Raw genomic sequence first — 20,585 nt, 5'->3', positions numbered from 1 at the left:
GCAGGCGCGCGCGGCGGGGCTCTAGTCTGTGGGGGCGGATCACGCAGGGCGCGCGGCCGGGAGCGGCGGTGGCGGTCTGGCTGCGGGCGGGGAAGCCGGCGCCGGGCCCCTGGTCCGCGGGACGCCGCGCAGTGCCCGCCGCTTCCCCCCGCGGAGCCATGGAGATCGGCACGGAGATCAGCCGTAAGATCCGGGTGAGGCCCGCGTCGGCGGGTGAGGGGCCAAGGCGGGAGGCCGGGTGGCGGCGGGCCGGCAGGCGCGCGGTCGTCAGGAGTAACGGGGGCGGTGGGCCCGGCGCGGGCGCCGCGGCCTGCTCGTCTCTGGAGGCGCTTCTGACGGGCCGCCGCGGGCCTGGGCGCAGCCGCGGCCTCGGAGAGCGCGGCCGCCGTGAGGAGGGAGCCCCTGGGGGGCGGGAGGAGGCGCGGGGGTCCCGGCCGGAGCCGGAGGCGGGGGACCCGGGCGGGGCGGCCGGGGCGCCTGAGGTGCGCGCTCCTGCTGAGTCGCCTCCCGGCGGCGGCCGGGCTCTTTCCCCGGGGTCGCGGGGTCTCTCACACGCTTGTCTTGTCTTTTCACCCTCAGAGTGCCATTAAGGGGAAATTGCAAGAATTAGGAGCTTATGTCGGTAAGTTGTTATTAGCCTAACAGACTGTGGAGCGTTCGGCGAATTCAATTTTGAGTGACCGCATTTTTCCTGTCAGACCTTTGATTTTGGACAGACGCCCTTTTTACCTTCAAATCTCATCCTCCCTGGTTACTTTTGCTTACCTAAGTCTTGTCATTGAAGGCTCTATGTGCAGCGTGTCTTTTTTTTTTTTTTGGTACCTACCCCCAAATCCCTTTCTAATACGGTGTTTTGGAGTTGCTTATCTACTTCTGTTGAGGCTCTGTCGTGTTTTCCTTCATGTTTGTTTGATTTTTATTTTTCTGGGTTACTGTTTTGCATGTGAATGTTTGATGCTTTTTGGTATTTGCCTCTGTCATGGTTCGTTGAGGTTTACTTTCGGGTCTCTCTTATTTTTCCTGTCGGTTTTTTTCTTAGCTCCCCGCAGTAAGCTCTTTTCTTTTTTTGTTTTTGTTTTTGTAGTGTTTTATAATTTGAATGTTGACTCTGGGCCAGGCACTGTGCTTAAAATTGTTTTATATGCATTAGGTCACCGTAATCCCCAGGAGAACGGTGAAAGGTAAGTGGTAATATCCTGAATTACACAAGCAAGGAAACTGAGGCTTTGAGTGCTTGATTTGAGCAGGGTTTTATGCATTGAGACCTGGGTCTGTTTGGCTCCAAAGCTGGTGCCTCCTATAAGGATAATAGGTTACACTCATGATAGCGATTCTCGAGGTGTGGGAGACCCCCAAGAGTCTCTGAAGTCAAAATTATTTTCATATTAGTACTCACAAGATATTTGCCGTTTTCACTGTGCTGGCATTTGGATTGTGCAAAAGTGGTGAGTAAAACTACAGGTACCTTAGCCTGAGTCAGCATCTCACACCAAACTTCACAAGAAATTATCATATTCTTCACCACCCTTCCACTTGCACTTACAAAGAAAAAAAAAAAGCTAGTTTCACTTAAGATAAGTGATAAAGTGAAATATTCTTTTAAACCTTGTCTTTGATTACATCTTTTTAATATGCAGTGTTAGGAAGTACTCAAAAGTGTTTCTGCCATACAGAAGCATGATGGATTGTCTTGAAACAAATCTGTGTGATTGGGTTGGGAACTGAACTAGTCATCTTTTTTCATGGAATTTTTTTTTTCTTTTTTGTTTTGTTTGGAACTTAAAGTTCAGTTGATTTACAATATTGTGTTACCTTTAAGCATACAGCACAGTGATTCAATTATACATATGTACTTTTTTCAGATTATTTCCATTGCACACTTTTACAAAACTTTATAGTTCCCTGGGCTGTACAGCAAATCCTTGTTACTTATCTATTTTATATATTGTAGTTGGTTTCTGTTAATCACATACTTGTAATTTATTTATCTCCTCACCCCACTTTACCCTTTAGAACACCATTTTTAACTTCTAAGGACTGACATGCTAGTTCCATATATTGGGGTATTTGGCAGACATTTTCTTGAAAGTGAGCAAAGATAAACAATTAATAGACTTTGCTGCCAGTGACAAAGGGTTGAGCTTTCAGATGAAAATCAGAATTTCAGAAAATTTGTGTGTTCCTCTGTAAATTTGACAGTGTGATAATATCAGCAAGTGATTCATTCAGGTTGAATAATGAAATGTATCCACCACGCCAGTGGTTTGTACAGCTCATGGATCATTATTTTTTCAAATGACCAATGCAAGATGTTTTAAAATTGCACAGGGATAAAAAAATTAATTGAAAGTACAGATTGGATCAGTGGATTTTCATGTAACAAAGTACAGAAAGTCAGTGATAAAGTTTTGTTTCAGTATTGCTGCTAACCTTGAAAAAACTACTGCTTGTTGACTTTTGGTGTAGTGTCACAGAAAAATATCCACAGTTTCTGAAAAGGCTACTAAAAGCATTTTTCAATTGCATCTCTTGTGAGATCAGATTTTCTTCACATTCTTCATGTAGAACATACAACAGATTAAATGTAAAAGTAGAAATCAGAATTCTTTTAAACCAGATGTTTAAGAAATTTATAAAAATAACTTATTTTTTGTACTAATTTTCCTTTTGGAAAATGTAGTTATTTATAAATATAATGTTATATTAATATAAATAGTTTTGTTGTTAATGGGTTAGGTATATTATTTTAAATGAATTAATCAAAAATTCTCAGTTTTAGTTTCTAGTATGGTAAATACAGTAGATATATACACGTGAATAAAAACTGTTGGGGATCATCAGCAATTTTCAATGGTATAAAGGGGGCCCTGAGACCAGATGGTTGGTCACATACTAATTATTTGTTGTCAAGATTGTTATTAGACTTTAACAGATAAGAAAATTGAGACTTAGAGGTTAAAGATGAACCTGAACCAGCATTGATTTATTCTTTTATTCATTCAACATTTAATGGATGCCAACTTTGTGCCAGGAACTTGATTTATGTCAAAAAGAAATCCACAGAAAACCTGCAGTGAAAATTTTCTTAATTGTAGCACATGAAAGCATAAACACATGTTAATTGGGTTGACATTCAATCATATTGATGATTCTGATCGTTTATCAAAAATCTCAACAAGAATTTTAAGCCTCTTAAAAAGCTGATTACAAATTGCCATAGTCCAATGTGAAATGTAGTAAAGATACCATTTATTTTACAGTTTTGAAAGTATTTTCATACGTTTCTGTTACTTGAACATAATGCTGAAGTGGGGATGGCAAGTACTTTACTTCTTTTTATAAATAATGAAATGAAATATCTTGGGAGAGCTAAATAAGCTTGGTCAGCAGCAGATATAAGCCCCAAGAACTCAAGTCTTCCTGATCCTTGATGTTTCTATTATTACTTATAATAGAAACTTGATGAGCTAACAGTAGAATAGGAGTCATTGCTATATGCTTCTCTAGAACTGATCTGTCCCAGCTGTTAACAGGTTAGCACAGCTTCTCAACTTGTTTGTCTCTGCTCCTTAACTGGATGTTTCCTGAGGGCAGAGAGACATCATATTGGTTGTGTCCCAGTGGCCTAACAAGAGTGCCTAATTTTTTTTCATAAATGTCGATTAAGTGGGTAAACAGGGATCACCATTAGATATTTGAAATAAAAATATGTTATTCATTTATGATTAACTACTTAATTATTTGCATGTATATGCATAATTGTCCTGAAAAGAGTGACTTTCTAATCCCTTTCTTTGTGTTAGACTCCTAAAACCTTTAAGGTTATGGAAATGATCCTTTAGTAATATTTGAGTATCTATTTTCAAACCATTGAGTGGGATACAAAAGTGAACAACTTTTTGTTAAGAGTTGATGAGGTTTTATTCATGTGTTTGTCTAAAATGGAATGCTTCAGGGAGGTGGCAGTTATAAGTCAGAGCAGCCTTTAATTTACATTTTAGACGTATAAGCTTGCAGAAACCTTCAACATTTTGCAGTTTTTCAGTACATAGATTTCAGATGATGTTGCAAATGCTATTAGAATTTTGTAGGAATGTATCATGAACACGTTAACTTTTCATTAGCTTCTTATTTCTCATTTTGAATCTAAGAGAACAGTATTATGAATTTCTAACATTTTTGTTAAAATATAACTATATCTTAACCACCCATTTAAAGTGTAGTTTGCTGTGTCTTGATATGTATACATCATAATCAAGCTAATGAACATATCCATCACTCCCAAAGTTTCCTTTTGGATTTTCTTGGCGCTCCTTTGTATCCCTCCCTCCCATCTTTCCATGTCCCCACCATGTGCCAGAGCAATCACTGATCTCATTTATATAAAATTTTGTAAAATGCAAACTAGTGTCAGAAAACAGAGCCTATTTGTTTTCATTACTGACATTATGAAGGAAAAAAGTGTCAAGAATGCCACAGCACTCCAGCTTGTTTTCCTTTTTCGGGTTACCAATAGCAGCCCATGGTAGGGATACTTTGTGTAAATAAACGAGGAGGCTTCTTTTTTTTTTTTTGCTAGGAGGCTTCTTGACTAAAGTTGCCAGAAAGCAGTCAGAGCCTTTGGATACTTTACAAATGAAGTAATAAATGAATGGCTACTTGTTCTTGCTTTTATCCTCAGGATGACTTGGCATGCTTCTAGCAAGTATGCTGATTTCTTTGTTTCCATCTGTAGATCAATTTTCACGTTATATTTGTGCTTTTCTTGAACTAGATTTTTTAATATTTCTTCTTGAAACAAATGTCTGATAGTACTTCTGAAATGAACCTTCCTGCCTACATAGAAATGTTATAAATATTTAAGGTATTAAAGAATCTAAGAATTTTTTTTTGGTAGGGATCCGAGTTCCTCATAAATGGCTTTTGCTTTGTTTTTACTGTGGTGGTTTTTTGTTTTGTTTTTGGTCTGTTAGGAGGGTATAAGAATGAAACAATGAATTGAGTAGAAATTATTTAATCTTTTTAAGATAGAATTTTTTAAATGATGTAGAATTTTGGGGTGGTTTTAGTTTACTTGATGTTTCTGCCAGTTTGTTACCCTAACTGAAATGTGCCTTTACCAAGGATAAAGGTGTTTGTTCCTGGAAAAATGAGTGTCATTTTGAAATATAGAACTAAACAAAAAAAAAAAAAAGAACTAAACGAAACTCAATATTATTCTTGAGAAATGTCCATTATGCTTTCTGGAAGCTTCTCTGAAATTAATGAGTGTTACTAAAAAGATTAAAAGAAGTGAATGCTCTCTCAAGCTTGATACTGGGATTCAGAATAGCTAGTTGTATTAGTAAGTGTTCATTAGTTATTCCTAATTCCTGTTCTTTTAGTAATTCAAATACCTGTGGAATAAAGAGAAAGCTATACATTTAATCCATCGTAATTCCAGTAGAGCTGAGGTATTCTTAGAGCTACTTGTGTATCTTCAAGCACATCAACTTCAAGTAGAAGAAAATATTGAGGAAAGCATAAAAAGTCTTTATATACTTTTCCTTTTAAATAGATGAAGAACTTCCTGATTACATTATGGTGATGGTGGCCAACAAGAAAAGTCAGGACCAAATGACAGAGGACCTGTCCCTGTTTCTAGGGAACAACACAGTTCGATTCACCGTATGGTATGTGTCTGAATATTCACCCTCGGAACAACGTTTGGCACGAGTCAAGAGCAGGTATTCTGTCTGCAGCGTGGTTCTTGACAGGAAAGTCAGATTTAGCCTTGTGAGGTAGGTTGTGAGCGTTGAGAGCACAGCCTTTGGAGCCAGACTGCCAAGGTTGAATCTTGAATCTGCCTGTTTCCTTGGTTTTTCCATCCACAAAGTGGGAATAGTAAATCACCTTTATAGGGTGGTTGTGAAAATTAAATGAGCTAATACATGTGCTTACAGTTGTGCCTGGCCCATAGCAAGTCCTCAGTATGTGTTGACTGTAGTTACTGTTTCTTTTTTAAACGTCAGCATTTTATCATTCCTTTTCCTCCACTAAAACCAGTTATAGATGTTTTTTGGACTCGGTTGACTTCCTAAATTGCTTTCTCCAATGAGCTAATAATTTAGGGGGCAAGGTTTTTTGACAAAAGTTTCAAATCATTTTTTTAAAGTTTAAAATTTTGAAATAGGCTTTGTGTTCAGATGTAAATTAAGACTGTAATTTTTCAGTCCTTTTTCAAACCGCACATTCCTTAGTTCAGCATACTGATTGAAAGCATGAGGTTCAACTTAAGAAGGGAGAGCAGGTTTGAGGTAGAGTGGGAGCTGGGGAGGGTGACAGTGTGGCTGAGACAGAGCAGGAATCTGGGAGCCACCAGCAGCAAGAGTGAGTGATGGGGGAGCAGACATTGCCTGAGCAGAGTGGCCGGCTTAATTTGAATAGCAAAAGGCTAGGAGGTGAGAGAGGCCTTGAGGAGGCACGTGAAACTGATTGACTTGCCTTTAAACCAGAGTTCCTCTTGAAGGTGTTTTTGCCCCAGCAGGCAACTGTATCCTTTAAAACTGTCATGAAGCTTTCTTAAAATTCCACACAGAATTCCCTGGGTTTATATTACACATTTTTGAAGAACATTGAGTGCAGTGGTTCTTCCTTGAGTGTTTTGGTTCATGCACTCCTGCTGTATGGGTGACTTGACCCACTTATTACAGTCTGTCCTCAGAGTTTACCGAAAGCCTGAGGGAGACTGGTGCTTCTGACTGGGGAATGAACATTATCGTGAGCTGCTTCTTCTAAGATTAAAGCCTTTAGCAGTTCAGGTGCTTGTTTTGTTTCATGCACATTTTTTTATGACTGGACTTTTGGTTCAACATTTGGATCACTTTGAGTCCCACTAATATGGGAGGTTGACCTAGTAGATCCTTTCTCAGATAACTTGAGGGAGTTAGACAAGTTTCTTACATAAACAAACTGTGAACTGATTTGAATTTAAAATCAGTTCAACTCTTGCATTTTATCATAAATTTAGTTCTTTAACATGTTCTGATAAAAGTAATGGTGTTCCTATTTTGACACTTTTGCTTTCTTAAGCATCCGTCAACACCAGCCACAAACAGACTATTCTTATTCTTTGGAGCCCTGCAATAACTGTGCGTTAGGGGACAGTGGCATTTGACTGGGTTCTGGGTGAAACATTATTATAATTTTTTCAGAAGGCATGGCCTCCTAGAAGGTTTGTTAGGTAAATTTGCCTTGTACATAACTACTAAAATAGGTTATAAGTAAGATGGTGGTTTGTTTACAGCATTAGTTTTGAAAATAATACAGTAAAATCATGGTGTAGTAATTTTGAAATTAAGTTTTTTACATCTCAGAATTAGGTTCTTCTAGATGCCGTCTAAATAGATAAAAAATAAACAGTGCTTTCAACAATTTTAACAATGTTATATTACATGTTTATGGTATTTTGTCTTATTTTATCATAAACTACCTTGAATCTTTCATCCTTTTGAAACAAAATAATATTCTTTGTGAACCAAGACTGTGTAGTCAGATGACATATTTGCCCTTATTTTTGCAGAGGCTAGATGAGAAAAATAGTGATGAAAAAAATAAGACTTTAAAATTACCCTACAGTGTTTATATAAAGCCTTTTTTAAAAAAAAATCTTTTAATACCATTTATCAGTATTTAACTGAAGATTTGACCTGTAATGCCAGACTTAGAGTGACAGTTGAAATCCAATCTTTCTTCGTAAAAGGAAGCTTTAACATTTTGGGTTTGTTTTTTCTTTTAGGCTTCACGGTGTATTAGATAAACTTCGTTCTGTAACAACTGGTAAGGTTCATAAAAATGATGTTTGGGTTTTTCTGGAATTTGCTGTAATGTGATTGTTTTTAAAAAGTTATTTGTACTGCTTTGGGAAAAAAACCCATGAATTTGAAAACAGTAGTTCATTTGAACTTTTTAAGGAAGCACACGTTTTTATGAATTTAAGAGCAAAAATTTAATATAATTTGAAGACAATTTAAGTAAAGGGAAACTAGGCAGTTTATCCTAAGGAAATAATTATAAATGTGCACAATGATTTAGCTTCAAGGATGTTTCAGTGTTTTATAATTGAAAATTACTTAAAAGTGCAGTAATAATAAATTGGATAAGTTTATATCACTGTGGGATAATGTTCAGCCATTAACTATGTTGTCAAGCACACACATTTATTGCCTTTAAGTAATCGATATAAATAATAAAGGGACCATGTATTTTTCTTTCTAGACCCCTCTAGTCTGAAGTCTTCTGACACCAACCTCTTTGATGGTAACGTACCTTCAAACAAGAGCAGTTTCAGTCGAGGAGATGAGAGAAGGCACGAAGCGGCAGTGCCGCCTCTTGCAGTTTCTAGCACTAGACCTGAAAAAAGAGAATCTAGAGTTCCTACAGGTTCACAGGAGCAGAAAGCCACTAATGTCAGGTAAGCGTCTTGTGTAGACCTATGGGCAGATGGGTGTGGGTGGCATTTACGTTAGTTAATATGTCTTTTAAGTTGCTGTTTTCAGACATTTTTTGAAAGCAATGAAGTGGTGGGGAACAGTTTTTTTTTTTCGGAATAAAATAAGGATAAGACCAAAGAATGATTATATTTTGCATAAAATGTAGTAAATCAAAGTAAAAAAAAAAGAATGCAGTTTCATAGTAGTTTTTAATAGAATACATAAAGTTATTATGTATACTTTTTCATTAAGATGTATCTGACTAGTCTTTGAATAGTGGAAGATGCTGCTGTAAACTAGTAACACACCCTTTTTGGTTTTGTTTTCATTTTTTAACAGACAGACTTACGATGATGGAGCTGCAACCCGACTAATGTCCACAGTGAAACCTTTGAGGGAGCTAGCACCCTCTGAAGATGTGATTGATATTAAGCCAGAACCAGATGATCTCATTGATGAAGACCTCAATTTTGTGCAGGAGAATCCCTTATCTCAGAAAAAAACTACAGTGACACTTACGTACGGTTCTTCTCGTCCTTCTATTGAAATTTATCGACCACCTGCGAGTCGAAACGCAGACAGTGGTACTCATTTAAACAGGTTGCAGTTTCAACAGCAGCAAAACAGTGTTCATGCTGCCAAACAGCTTGATGTTCAGAGCAGCCGGGTGTATGAGACAGGACGTCTGTGTGAACCAGAAGTGCTTCACAGCTTAGAAGAGACTTACAGTCCCTTCTTCAGAAGCAACTCAGAAAAGATGAGTATTGAGGTTTGTATATACTTTTGAATTCTGACCTGTTCTGCTGAAAATTGTCGATTCTTAATAGTAAGTTGTGTATGAAATAACATCACATGTTGCAAGTTTGTTTTAAACTGATTTCTGAGCTGCTCAACATAATACACCAGTCACATTTTCCACTCCACAACTGTCTTCTACAGCTATTTTGCATCTTGTTCATTTTCCTAGGATGCTAACATTTGAGATATAGCTCTCACCTTAAGGTATAATTTTGGGAGGATTTTAGGTCAGTTTTAGATCCTTCATGGCTATAGTAAACAATTGAGTAACTCCACTTTACTGCCTTCCTCAACAGTACTGTATGCTGCCATTTATGAAGGACAGTAAAGCACTTTTTGCTTTAGCTTAAGATTGGTTATTAGAGATATTACTTTTATTTATATAAGAAAGTAGGGAAATAGCCCATGAACTTAATTCTTGATATTGCTTGGCTTTTTCTTTATTAAGTATTCTGTAGTAGAATTTTATCTTCTGAGACTAGGTAAGTGGAAATTTATCTATTGCAGGAAGAAAACTTTCGGAAGAGAAAGTTGCCTGTGGTAAGTTCAGTTGTTAAAGTAAAGAAGTTCAGTCACGATGGAGAAGAGGAGGAGGAAGACGATGACTGTGGGTCCCGGACTGGAAGCCTCTCCAGCAGTGTGTCGGTGCCGGCGAAGCCCGAACGGAGGTACCTGAGCGAGTCCGTAGTCAACCTTTCATTGCCTGGTAGAGTCTCCTGGGTTACAGAGGTACCTGAGCGTGTCCGTAGTCAACCTTTCATTGCCTGGTAGAGTCTCATGGGTTACGGAGGTACCTGAGCGTGTCTGCAAGTTAACCTTTCATTGCCTGGTATAGGCTAATGGGTTTCTTAAAGAGGATATCATGAAAATACAAATTTAATCCTGTGTAAGACTTTTCCATGCCTGGGTCAGGAAGATCCCCTGGAGAAGGGCATGGCAACCCACTCCAGTATTCTTGCCTGGAGAGTGCCATGGACAGAGGAGCCCTGGGGTCGCAGAGTTGGACACGACTGTGTGACCACACACACACAAGACTGTTCCATTGGTGATCTTCTCCATTAAAAACTGTAACATGGGTGGGAGGAAAGTTGATCCAAAGTCATCGTTTGAAAAGTTACAAGATTCCAATCCATTTGGTATTTCCTAAAGCCTACAGCTGGTCTGTTCCAGACCAGAGAAGGCTGTAGTAAAGATACAATGGATGGCTAGCATGTAAAGAACGCAAATCTAAAGTTCAATTAAAATACCTTTCTTTTGTAGACCTTCACTTCCACCTTCTAAACAAGCTAACAAGAATCTAATTTTGAAGGCTATTTCTGAAGCTCAAGAATCTGTAACAAAAACAACTAACTATTCTACAGGTAATTTGAATGTTTATAATCCCTGAGTAACCTGTAGTTGATCCGCTCATCAAGTGTTGATAGAGATGCCTGCTAAGTGTTAGGGCCAAGGTGAGAATGATTCAAAGGGGATTTGACCACTTTGAGAAACTTTCTCAGCTGTCAGTAGAAGTTAGTTCTCTGAGCAACTGTAATGCCTTTTACTCCCTCTTTCTAATAAGGGTAAAATACATAATGGAAATCGTAAAGGGGATTTTGGTAAATATGAGATTTTCATGTTTATAGCATCATAGCCAACATTAGATACAAATTTATGTTGTATGAAAGGGAGCAAAACCCCAAATTGGTTGGAATTAGAAAAATTTGTCTAGCATATGAACAAGTTGGTTTCTTTCCTTTCAGTAAAACCTATTAATGGAATATGAAGCAGACAATTGACTCATGTTCTTGCCCCAGTCCTAGTGGAAGTACTAAATGGTTTTATGAAAGACTATAAAGTATTGACTTTTTTTTTTTTTTTTTTAACGGTGAAAATCTGTCCATTTACTTTTTACAACGAAAACATCATGGCATAAATCTGAGCATAAAGCCTATTTACATCCTGCTTTTTGTATGTTTCCTCATCTGTAACAAGACAATCATAACATCTGATAAGAGATGTGCGTGTGTGCGTGCTAAGTCAGCCATGTCCGACTCTTTGCAACCCCATGAACTGTAGCCCACCAGGCTCCCCTGTCCATGGGACTCTCCAGGCAAGAATACTGGAGTGGGTTGCCATTTCCTTCTCCATTGACTTGTTTTTAAAACAAAGGAGAAGAATGAGCTATAATAATATCTTACAGAAAACTCATCCTAAAATGTAACCAAATGATGAGTGTCATATTGCTATCAGATTTTGTGCTCTGTGCCCCGTGTGCTATAACTAGTATGTAAAATTTTCTGTTAATAAGCTATAATGGTTACCCACTCTTAATTTTTTAGTTTTTACTTTTGCTACAGATTTGATGACTGTTCTTTTCGCAATTTTCTGCTTTTCTTTTCTCTTTTGCATCTCTTTGTGTGACCTTTTCTTAAAATGAAGTAAACTGTAAGCTAGCAACTTTCGAGCCTGGTAGTCATCTGTACTCTTACTTCTTCTCATCCCTAATTTAACCCTGAACATGAACAGCGTTTGAATGATTAGGTACAGGCCAAGTTGACCTAACAGTTCCTCTATTTAAATTTTCTTTTTTGATCTGTCAGCAATATTGAGTATTTAGAATGGTGAGAAATTTAGACATCACCATGAACTTGAAATTTCCTACTTTTGTAACTGGAGAGAGTCTCAAAGATTTTTGAGAAATAGCATTGAAATTCTTTATCCAGGCTATCTAGATTATAATTTGAAATTATTTTAGAACCATGAAGCAGAACCCAGACTGCACATGGTTAACAACACATGTGTGCTACTGTGTGTTTATTGCATATAGTTTAAGATGTATAGGTGTGTTTTATATAAGCATGGGTAACTAAGAGTATTGAAAGGAAACATGAGGTATCTGTGAACTGTTTCTAACAACTCATATATTCTAAACCCAAGAAGGCATTTACGTTTAATGTGATTCTCACTGTTGAGTTTTGATATATCACTTCAATTGAATTTCCTTATTTTTTTGTTTTTTATGTAAAAGTCTCACAGAAACAGACACTTCCAGTTGCTCCCAGAACTCGAACTTCTCAGGAAGAATTGCTAGCAGAAATGGTCCAGGGACAAGGCAGAGTCCCCAGGATAAGTTCTCCCATTAAAGAAGAGGAAGCAAAAGGAGATAATATAGACAAAAGTCAAGGTAATAGTTTAAATGGTGTTTCATTTTCTACTATACTTTCTTTCACAAGACATTACATATTTTCCAGTGAGTATGAAATCTTGGTTATGCTATGAGAAAAGGGTTCAGTAGGCCCATGAATAGAATAAGGGACCATGAGGGAAGTCTATACATTTTTCAGAATTTAAAAAACCGTATTGTCGGGGAAATTTTTAGTGTTCTCAAAAGTGGAAAGAATAGTGCAGTGAATTCCCATGAATCCAATCACCCAGCTTTTTCAGTGTTTTGCCAGTCTTCAGTCATGTGGATGCCTGCACTCTTCTTTCCTTTTTGTTAATCCTGCCCCTGTTCCCTGGAACTTGAAGTCTTGTCTTTCAATCTCCCCTTTCTGACCATCATGTTTCTGACCTGTCAGAGCTGTCTTATTGTCCCGGTAGTACTAGTTTATCCCCTTGGGTCTGACATACTCCAGCTAATATTTCTGCTTTCTTTCTCTTAGCCCCTCACCCCCTACTCTCGCACAGACCCGCCTATCTAAAGTGTGACTCTGATCCTATAACTCCTTTGTTAGAGTATTTCTGGGTCCTCCTCCCACTCGGCGTCGTCCAGGACTGATGCCAGCAGCTTGGCCCTTCGGCAGCTTCATTCATTATCTGCCCCGGGCCTGCCTAGCCCTTCTCCACTGCTTTCTACCCTATTTCTTCTGTTCCTATCAGGAAAGACTCTAGTTTGTTCTTTCCCTCTTCTATGAAGATCTGATTAAAAAACTCCACCAAAGCTGCGTGCTAATTGTGACTTAATGCTTCTATAATGCCGGAATATATTTTTTCATTCCTCCTCATCTAGGTCCTTTGAATTGTTCCAGGGTCCTCCCAGATTTACTTGTTTCTTGAAACCCTATGCTTCCATCTTATATTTGTCCCTTCTCTCTCTCTCTCTTTTTTAAAAAGTCCTTAAGCTAGGGTGTGCAGTTTGCCGTGTCCATATGTGTGGTTGCAATAAATCATGGTCCTGAAAATGGGAAAACCCCCAAAATAGCCAGTAGGTATTGATTCAAAGTATAAGTGGGCCAATTTGTTTAAAGCTGTGGAAACTGGGATTTGAGCTTTAGTAAGCATTTGCAGTGAATTGGAGTCTGTTAAATAGGTTTGAATATGTGACTTCATGATGGTTTTTTTTTTCCCCCCCATGGTGGTATTTTTAAGTAAATTCTTGGTGGTGGTGTAGTTGCTAAGTCGTGTCTGACTCTTTGGACCCCATGGACTGTAGCCTGCCAGGCTCCTTTCTCCATGGGATTCACCACGCAAGCATACTGGAGCGGGGTGCCATTTCCTTCTCCAAGTAAACCCTTAATTGGTCCTTTTGGAGGATAATAGATACTAATTCATTGTTGTGAGAACCAGAGAAGTAAAATTGAGCATTTATGCTTTCTTTCCTTTAAGGGTGGTACCACAGGGTGACAAAGTCGTTCAGGAGCTAGTACTTGTTTTTGTAAGTGACGTTTTATCAAACTGAGCCTTGTCCGTTTATTTATTTATTTATTTTTTTGTCCGTTTATTTATGTTTGGTCTGTGGCTCTCATACTACAGCCACAGAGTTGAACAGTTGCAACAGACCATGAAATCCCCACAACTTAAAATCAAAAATATTTGCTATCCCTTTTGATATAGTAGATGAAGGGAGCATCTTTTAAAATTATTTTAGCTTAGAAGTCAAAACAAAATGATAGAATTGTAGTAGTTTCCCCCCCCAACTAACAGTGACTTAGTGAATCTAGGTACTGATAATGGCTATTAAAACTTTTAAAAGTGAAAATCCACTATTTTGTGCCTCCTGATGAAAGAATAAAAGACGACCCTAGTCTTGCCGGAGGATGTGAACCTGAGTGATCAAGTCTGATGTAGCAGTCAGCTGGCAGGAAATACAGAGGCCATGAGTGTGCAACAGGCAAAGTGTAGTTTCGGGGGCATTATATATATCAGTAGACTTAAAAGAGAAAATGCAAGGGACAAGGGTAAGGTGTCCATGTCTGGGTATGTACACTTGTATGGTAAAATCTCAAACTAGATATTACTCTAAAAAGCATCTATGATTCCTTGTGGATAGGAGTACACGGAGGGAGGCTAGTGGGGTGGCTTGTTGTTCAGTCGTTCGGTCGTGTCCGACTATTCACGACCCCATGGACTGCAGCACGCCAGGCCTCCCTGTCCCTCACCATCTCCCGGAGTTTAATCAAACTCATGTCCATTGGATACAACGATCTCATTCCCTGTCTCACTCTTCTCCTGCCTTCAGTCTTTCCCGGCATCGGGGACTTTCCCATGAGTTGACTCTTCTCATCAGGTGGCCAAAGTATTGGAGTTTCAGCTTCAGATTGACTGGTTGGATCTGCTTGCAGTCCACAGGACTCTCGATAGTCTTCAGCACCACAGTTTGAAAGCGTCAATTCTTCAGCACTCAGCTTTCTTTCTTTTTTTTTTTTTTTAAAGCACTCAGCTTGCTTTATGGTCCAACTCTCACATCCGTACATGGCTACTGGAAAGACCATGGTTTTGACTATATGGCCCTTGCTTGGCAAAATGTTGTCTTTGCTCTTTAATACACTGTCTAGGTTTGTCAGTAGCTTTCTTTCCAAGAAGCAAGCGTCTTTTAACTTCACGGCTGAAGTCACCATCCACAGTGATTTTAGAGCCAGAGAGGAAATCTGTCCCTGCTTCCACCTTTTTGCCTTCTGTTTGCCATAAAATGGTGTGATCTTAGCTTTTTTAATACTGAATCTTAAGCCAGAGTTTTCACTCTCCTCTTTCACCTTCATCAAGAGGCTGTTTTGTTCCTGTTCGTTTTCTGTCGGTTAGAGTGGTATTATCATCTGCATCTCTGAGGTTGTTGATACTTCTCTCAGCAATCTTGGTTCCAGCTTGTAACTCATCCAGCCCAGTATTTCGCATGCTGTGGGGTGGCTTACTTATATCTATTTTCTAGACGTGAATAAGATTATAATGGTGTTTTGCCTTACAAGAACTCATTAGGCGTTTCTGTGCGGCTTTCTATATCATTGTTTTGTTTTAAAGTAAAAGGTTAAAAAACTGAAAAGGTGTAGAGTACCTCTACTACTGAAGACTGTTACTGCTATTACTGGTATCATTTGTTCACAAGCGCAGTGACACTGCAAAGTTAATTAGTGCGCTTAGTCACTGTTGGTAGCTTCATCTCTGACAGGTTTTTAAAAATCTAAATATGCACATATAATGGCCAGAGTTGTTGATAGTGTTCTCAGATCTTTCTAACCTCTGTATTTTAATGAGGCTAGCCACCTCACAGTATTTTGCTTTTGTTTTGGGTTAATCTGTTGCTCAAAGTGTATTTTGCCAGTCTTTTGAAAGATTTATCACAACAGCAGTTCTTGCTTTACTGATTCTCTTTTGGTGTGTGTTCCCTTTCATTGATTTCTGCTCTTATTTTTAACACATCCATCTATATTTTTTCTTATTATGTTAGCCAGTTTTTTGCAAATGTAAGCATTTAAGGCATGAATTTCTCTTGACATGCCATTTTTGCTGCATGTCACAAATTTTTTGTTATCATTCAAGTGTGTTTAATGCATAGAATATGGAAGTTTTGGTTTTAGTCTTTTAATCATTTTAACTATATACTATGTGTTTAATTGCATTGTGGTCAGATAGTATGATCTGTATAATACATTTTTTTTTTAAAGTAGTTTAAGACTTAATGTAGTCCATTTTGTACATCTCCATGTACATTCTGAAAGAAAGTGGGTCCTAACTGTTGCATTGAAATTTCAGCATTTATAGATGAAGCTCTGTAGCTCTTTCACGTTTGACCTGCTGAATTTTTGGTCTGCTTATCAGTGATTGAGAGGGTTTTGAAATTGCTTCTCAGGATGACAGATCTGCCTTAATTTCTCTGTACTTCTGGTAGATTTTGCTTCGTTTTCTTTAAGGCTATTGAACTAGGTGCATGTATATTTAAGATTGTCCTGATGAATTGAATCAGGAAGGTACATCTTCCTGATGAAACTTTTATCCTTATCTGTAACCCTCCATGTATTAAATTATGCTTTCATCTAAAACTCAGTTTTGTCTGATTTTAATGTAGCTAGTTAGTATTTGCCTCATGTGTCTTGTGTTCTGTGCATTTGTTTTTAGTCTTTTTTTTCCTTGTTAGGTGTATGTCTTTTAACTACATTAAAAAAAAAGCTACATTATTTTTTAAAAATTCCGTCTGAGCTTGCTTTTTATATGAGTTTAAACCATTCACATTTATGAAGATTATTGATGGAGTTGGAATAGTTTCTGTCACTTTTTTTGGGAGTTTTGTATTTGCCTGCTTTCATTTTTTTGACCTTTTTTAAAGATTTCTTAATTACATTACATTGTAATTGTTGATTGCCCAGCTTTACTTTATTTTGTGTTATTTTAAATTCTGTTTCTGTTCTTTGGTTACCACTGACATTTCACTGTACAAATTTAGTAGTATAAAAGTTAATATTCTGACCCCATCTGCAAACAGTAAATGGATTTTAGAATATCTTAGCTGCAGTCTTTACCTTCTCAGACTTTATATTGTGTTTCCAGCAGTTCATCTATGTCCTTTTCTTTTTTTTTTTTTAGTGCATAAATTGGGCACCATTATTATTTAACCCAGGCTATGTTTGTTCAGATTTACCAAACATATATTATGTTTATTTTTTTTCTCAAATCTCTTGAATGTTAGTTAGGGACCATCATTTTTCAGTATTTGGAAATATTTTTTTGATGTGTATTCTTTGGAAGTTTCTTCAGAACAGGTCTGTTGGTGGTGAATTTCCCAAAAGTCTGTTTACCTACAAGCATGTTCAGTTCCTCTTGTTCTTGTGCAGTGGTTTTGCTGCATACATAAATCTGGGTTAGCAACAGTTATTTGTTCTCACCACCTTGTTTATATTATTCCACTGTCTTCTGGCTTCCATTGTTGCTGAGTGGACTTCTGTTATTCTAATTATCTGTCATTCCTTTGTAGGTGATCTGTCCTTTTTCTGGCTGCTTTCAAGATCTTCTCTTTGTCTTTGATGTTCTGCAGTTTCACTACAATGTGTTCTAGGCATGGATTCCTTTTATTATTCTTTTTGGTATATATTGAATACAATTTTGTGTCTAAAGTGAAATATATTACATTATGAAATACATGCTTACCCTGGAAAATTTGGAAAAAGAAATTGTAATACTTGCTGATAGATTAGAAGATAAATAGTACTGAGCAATTTAAAATAACAAGTAATGTTTTTTGCTTCATTATTTTCCACGCTGGTTCTCCTGGAGGCCACTGCTTATAAATGCTCCTGTTTATGACTTTCTTTCATTTTCCCCATGTAATAATATGTTTATACCACTGTTTGCTAATTCAGCTATAGTTGGTATGTTTTGATTTCTTGCTTCAATATACTGGAATGTAACTCTCACTTTTCCTTACCTCCATGCCTATATAGTAAATTAACTGTTTTTAGTTCATCTATTGATTACTTTTTATAATTTTAAGTAATATACCTATTTCTTGTGTAATTAACTGTAGCGGTGTATTTTGACTCCTGAAAGATAAAGATATTTATGTCCTTTAATTCTTACATATCTTTTCTCATCCCCTTACTTTTAAAATTCTGTCGTCTCTACTGTTATATTGCTGAAGAAGATCGGATGTACAGTATGTTCTGAGTTTTGTTTTGTTCTTTTGTTGTTGTTCTGCTTTTCTGGTTATTACTGTGCTTTGTAGGTTGGCTCTAAAAGTTGAGAACCAGTAAGCAGCGTTTAAATCTTTAAGATGCAAAACACTTCTCAGGCCCAACTGTAGATTGTCTTCTCCCGTTCTTGGTTTAGGAGCTCCCTGGAGTTGTTTATTTTCTTTTCCTTGTGCTCAGTGTTTCGTCTTCTTAGGTTCTTTTTCCCCTTCTTGCCCTCCTGCGTTATAGTCGATGTCTTTGGGTTTCCCATTTTTCCTTAGGTACCTTCCTCCTAGAACCTCTGCCCTTTTCTTCTCATCCCACTGGTTTCTCTCTGATCTGCTTCAAGGTTCCATTCCAGGACTTACTCCTCCCCTGAGTTCACACTGCATTTCCTAGATCCCCTTTGTCTTCCATTTTTGTCACCAGATTCTGAAAAAACTTAGGAAAAAGTATGGAAAATAAATTTTCTTGGCCTTTAGAAATCTAAAGTGTTTAATTAATGTTAATTGATTTGGTAAAGAAGTTTAATCCTCAAAAGTTGAAAGGCGTGACTTCTTTATCTTGAGGCTTCTGTGTTTGTGCTGAGAAGTTGATTGCCCATCTGATTCTTACTCCATTGTTAATACTAGGGCTTTTCTTCTGGAAAATTTAGGATTTTCTCCTTTTCTTAATGGAAGAAAATTAATATTTCTATTTCAGGTGTACAGCCGAATGCTTCATCTGTACATACATACATACACACACATGCATACACACACATGCATACATGTGTAGTTTTTCTTCAGATTCTTTTCCATTATAGCTTATTATCCTGTGTTCTTGATGTTTAAAATTTACTGTGATGAATATACGTACTAGTTAGTTACTATCTCTTTTGTGTTCTCAATTTTGACTTGATCTTGTTCTACTCTGAAATATTTTCTTGACTTTCTCTTTGGTTCCCCTCTTTTTTCTTTTTTCCCCAAAACAGGCAGATTTTAAAAAATTTACACAAGTTCTCTCTTGTTTTGTTTTTCATATTATCTTGTGAATACAGAATCATTTCAAATTGTCTGAAGAACATAGAGGGTTTGAAGGATTTTTTTTTTAAAGTATTCTTTTTTGTGTCCCCCCCCCCCCCCCCAAAGTAGTTTCCTATCAGTTTTCATTTGCTCTTTTTGCCATTTCATTTATAGGCTCTTTTCAACAAGTCTGGTCCTAATTTAAGAAAGTGTTAGTATCTCAGTCGTGTCAGACTGCAATCCCATGGACTTTTTAGCCCGCCAGGCTCCTCTGTCTTCGGAATTCTCCAGGCAGGGATACTGGAGCCGGTTGCCATTGCCTTCTCCAAGGGATCTTCCCAGCCCAGGGGTCTAACCCAGATCTGCATTGCAAACAGATAGATTCTTTACCATCTGAGTCATCAGTGAAGCCCGTAGTTTAAGAAAAGGCAGTACAAAGACTTACTTGGGAGCTGGGGCATGGGCTGTAAGCTTTATTGTTGGCAGGTTTTGTTTTAAATAAAGCAGGCAAGGAGCTGCTTTATTGGCCTTGAAATTGCAGAGGAATTCCCTGGGAGCCTTTATACTCCCACTAGCTGCCTAGATTTTCCCCAGATCTTTTGCTGAGTTTCTTTAGAAAAGAATATTTTTTAAAATTAAAAAATTTTATCAGATGTTTGTGTGCCTATATCATTCGGAAAACCTAGTTTTTTGTTTCATAACCTTAGGAATCTTGGCTCCTTGCTCCACCCTCTCACCTGTGGGTGCCCGTTTGTTCATCTGGCTCAGCACTGTCAACTCTCAGATTTGTGTTTGGACCTTGGGCCTGAATTCCTATCCAGCTGTTTTGCGTATCTCCTTGGATATATAGGGAACCCTTTTAAACTTGTCTAAAACCAAATGCTAGCATCTTCCCGTCCAAGCTGTTCTTCCTCCAGCCCTCCTTGTTTTAGTTAATGGTAGCTGTTCCTTCCCAGTTGCTTACGCCAGAAACCTGTGCTCTCCTTCCTTTCACGCTTTCTGCCCTTCTTCCTTTCCTCAGTCTCTCCTTTCCTTCCTTCCCTCCTTTTCCCTTTCTCCCCTTTTTCCCTCCTTCCCTTCCTCCACCTTTAGCAAATCCTGTCATCTTCTACCTTCAGACCATATTAAAATTCACCCATCCCTTGTATCTCTGCGTCTGTTACCCTCATGTAAGCCATCGTCCGTGACTTGCCTTGATGACTGCAGTAATGACCTTCCTGATCTGTCTGCTCACAAACTTCCCCTGTTGCTGTCTGTTTCCACAGCAGAGATGGATCCTTTTAAAACTGAGTTGGATCCCAGCACACCCTTGCTCAGAACCCTCTGGTGACTCCCTGTTACGCTCCCAAGGACAAAAGCCCTTAGCGATCTCATCACCTACCCTGCTAGACCCCCAGCCCTGTTCCCCTTGCTCTTGCCCAGACCTGCTTGGCGTGGTTCTTTCGGAGCATTCA

The 20,585-nt window shown here is 38.1% G+C and overlaps 1 protein-coding gene across 4 annotated transcripts in view; it reads left to right on the top strand.

Annotated features, from left to right (window-relative positions):
• ZC3H14 (zinc finger CCCH-type containing 14) overlaps nucleotides 1-20,585 on the top strand; it is a 38,845-nt gene continuing 18,260 nt past the window's right edge. For 2 of the 4 annotated variants that reach the window (XM_043918991.1, XM_043918990.1), the window contains exons 1-9: nucleotides 2-194; nucleotides 580-622; nucleotides 5,558-5,672; nucleotides 7,778-7,818; nucleotides 8,257-8,452; nucleotides 8,811-9,240; nucleotides 9,777-9,937; nucleotides 10,530-10,630; nucleotides 12,280-12,435. In XM_043918991.1, the coding sequence (XP_043774926.1) occupies nucleotides 159-194; nucleotides 580-622; nucleotides 5,558-5,672; nucleotides 7,778-7,818; nucleotides 8,257-8,452; nucleotides 8,811-9,240; nucleotides 9,777-9,937; nucleotides 10,530-10,630; nucleotides 12,280-12,435 (1,279 nt within the window). In that variant the 5' untranslated portion in view covers nucleotides 2-158. Of the gene's footprint in view, nucleotides 195-579; nucleotides 623-5,557; nucleotides 5,673-7,777; nucleotides 7,819-8,256; nucleotides 8,453-8,810; nucleotides 9,241-9,776; nucleotides 9,938-10,529; nucleotides 10,631-12,279; nucleotides 12,436-20,585 lie in introns of all 4 variants that reach the window. The other 2 variants (XM_043918987.1, XM_043918989.1) reach the window with 2 other exon arrangements.

This window comes from Cervus elaphus, chromosome 12 (assembly GCF_910594005.1).
Source record: "Cervus elaphus chromosome 12, mCerEla1.1, whole genome shotgun sequence".
Taxonomy (NCBI): Eukaryota; Metazoa; Chordata; class Mammalia; order Artiodactyla; family Cervidae; genus Cervus; species Cervus elaphus.
The sequence above is the reverse complement of the archived record's forward strand: the minus strand, read 5'-3'. Positions and strand labels throughout refer to the sequence as shown.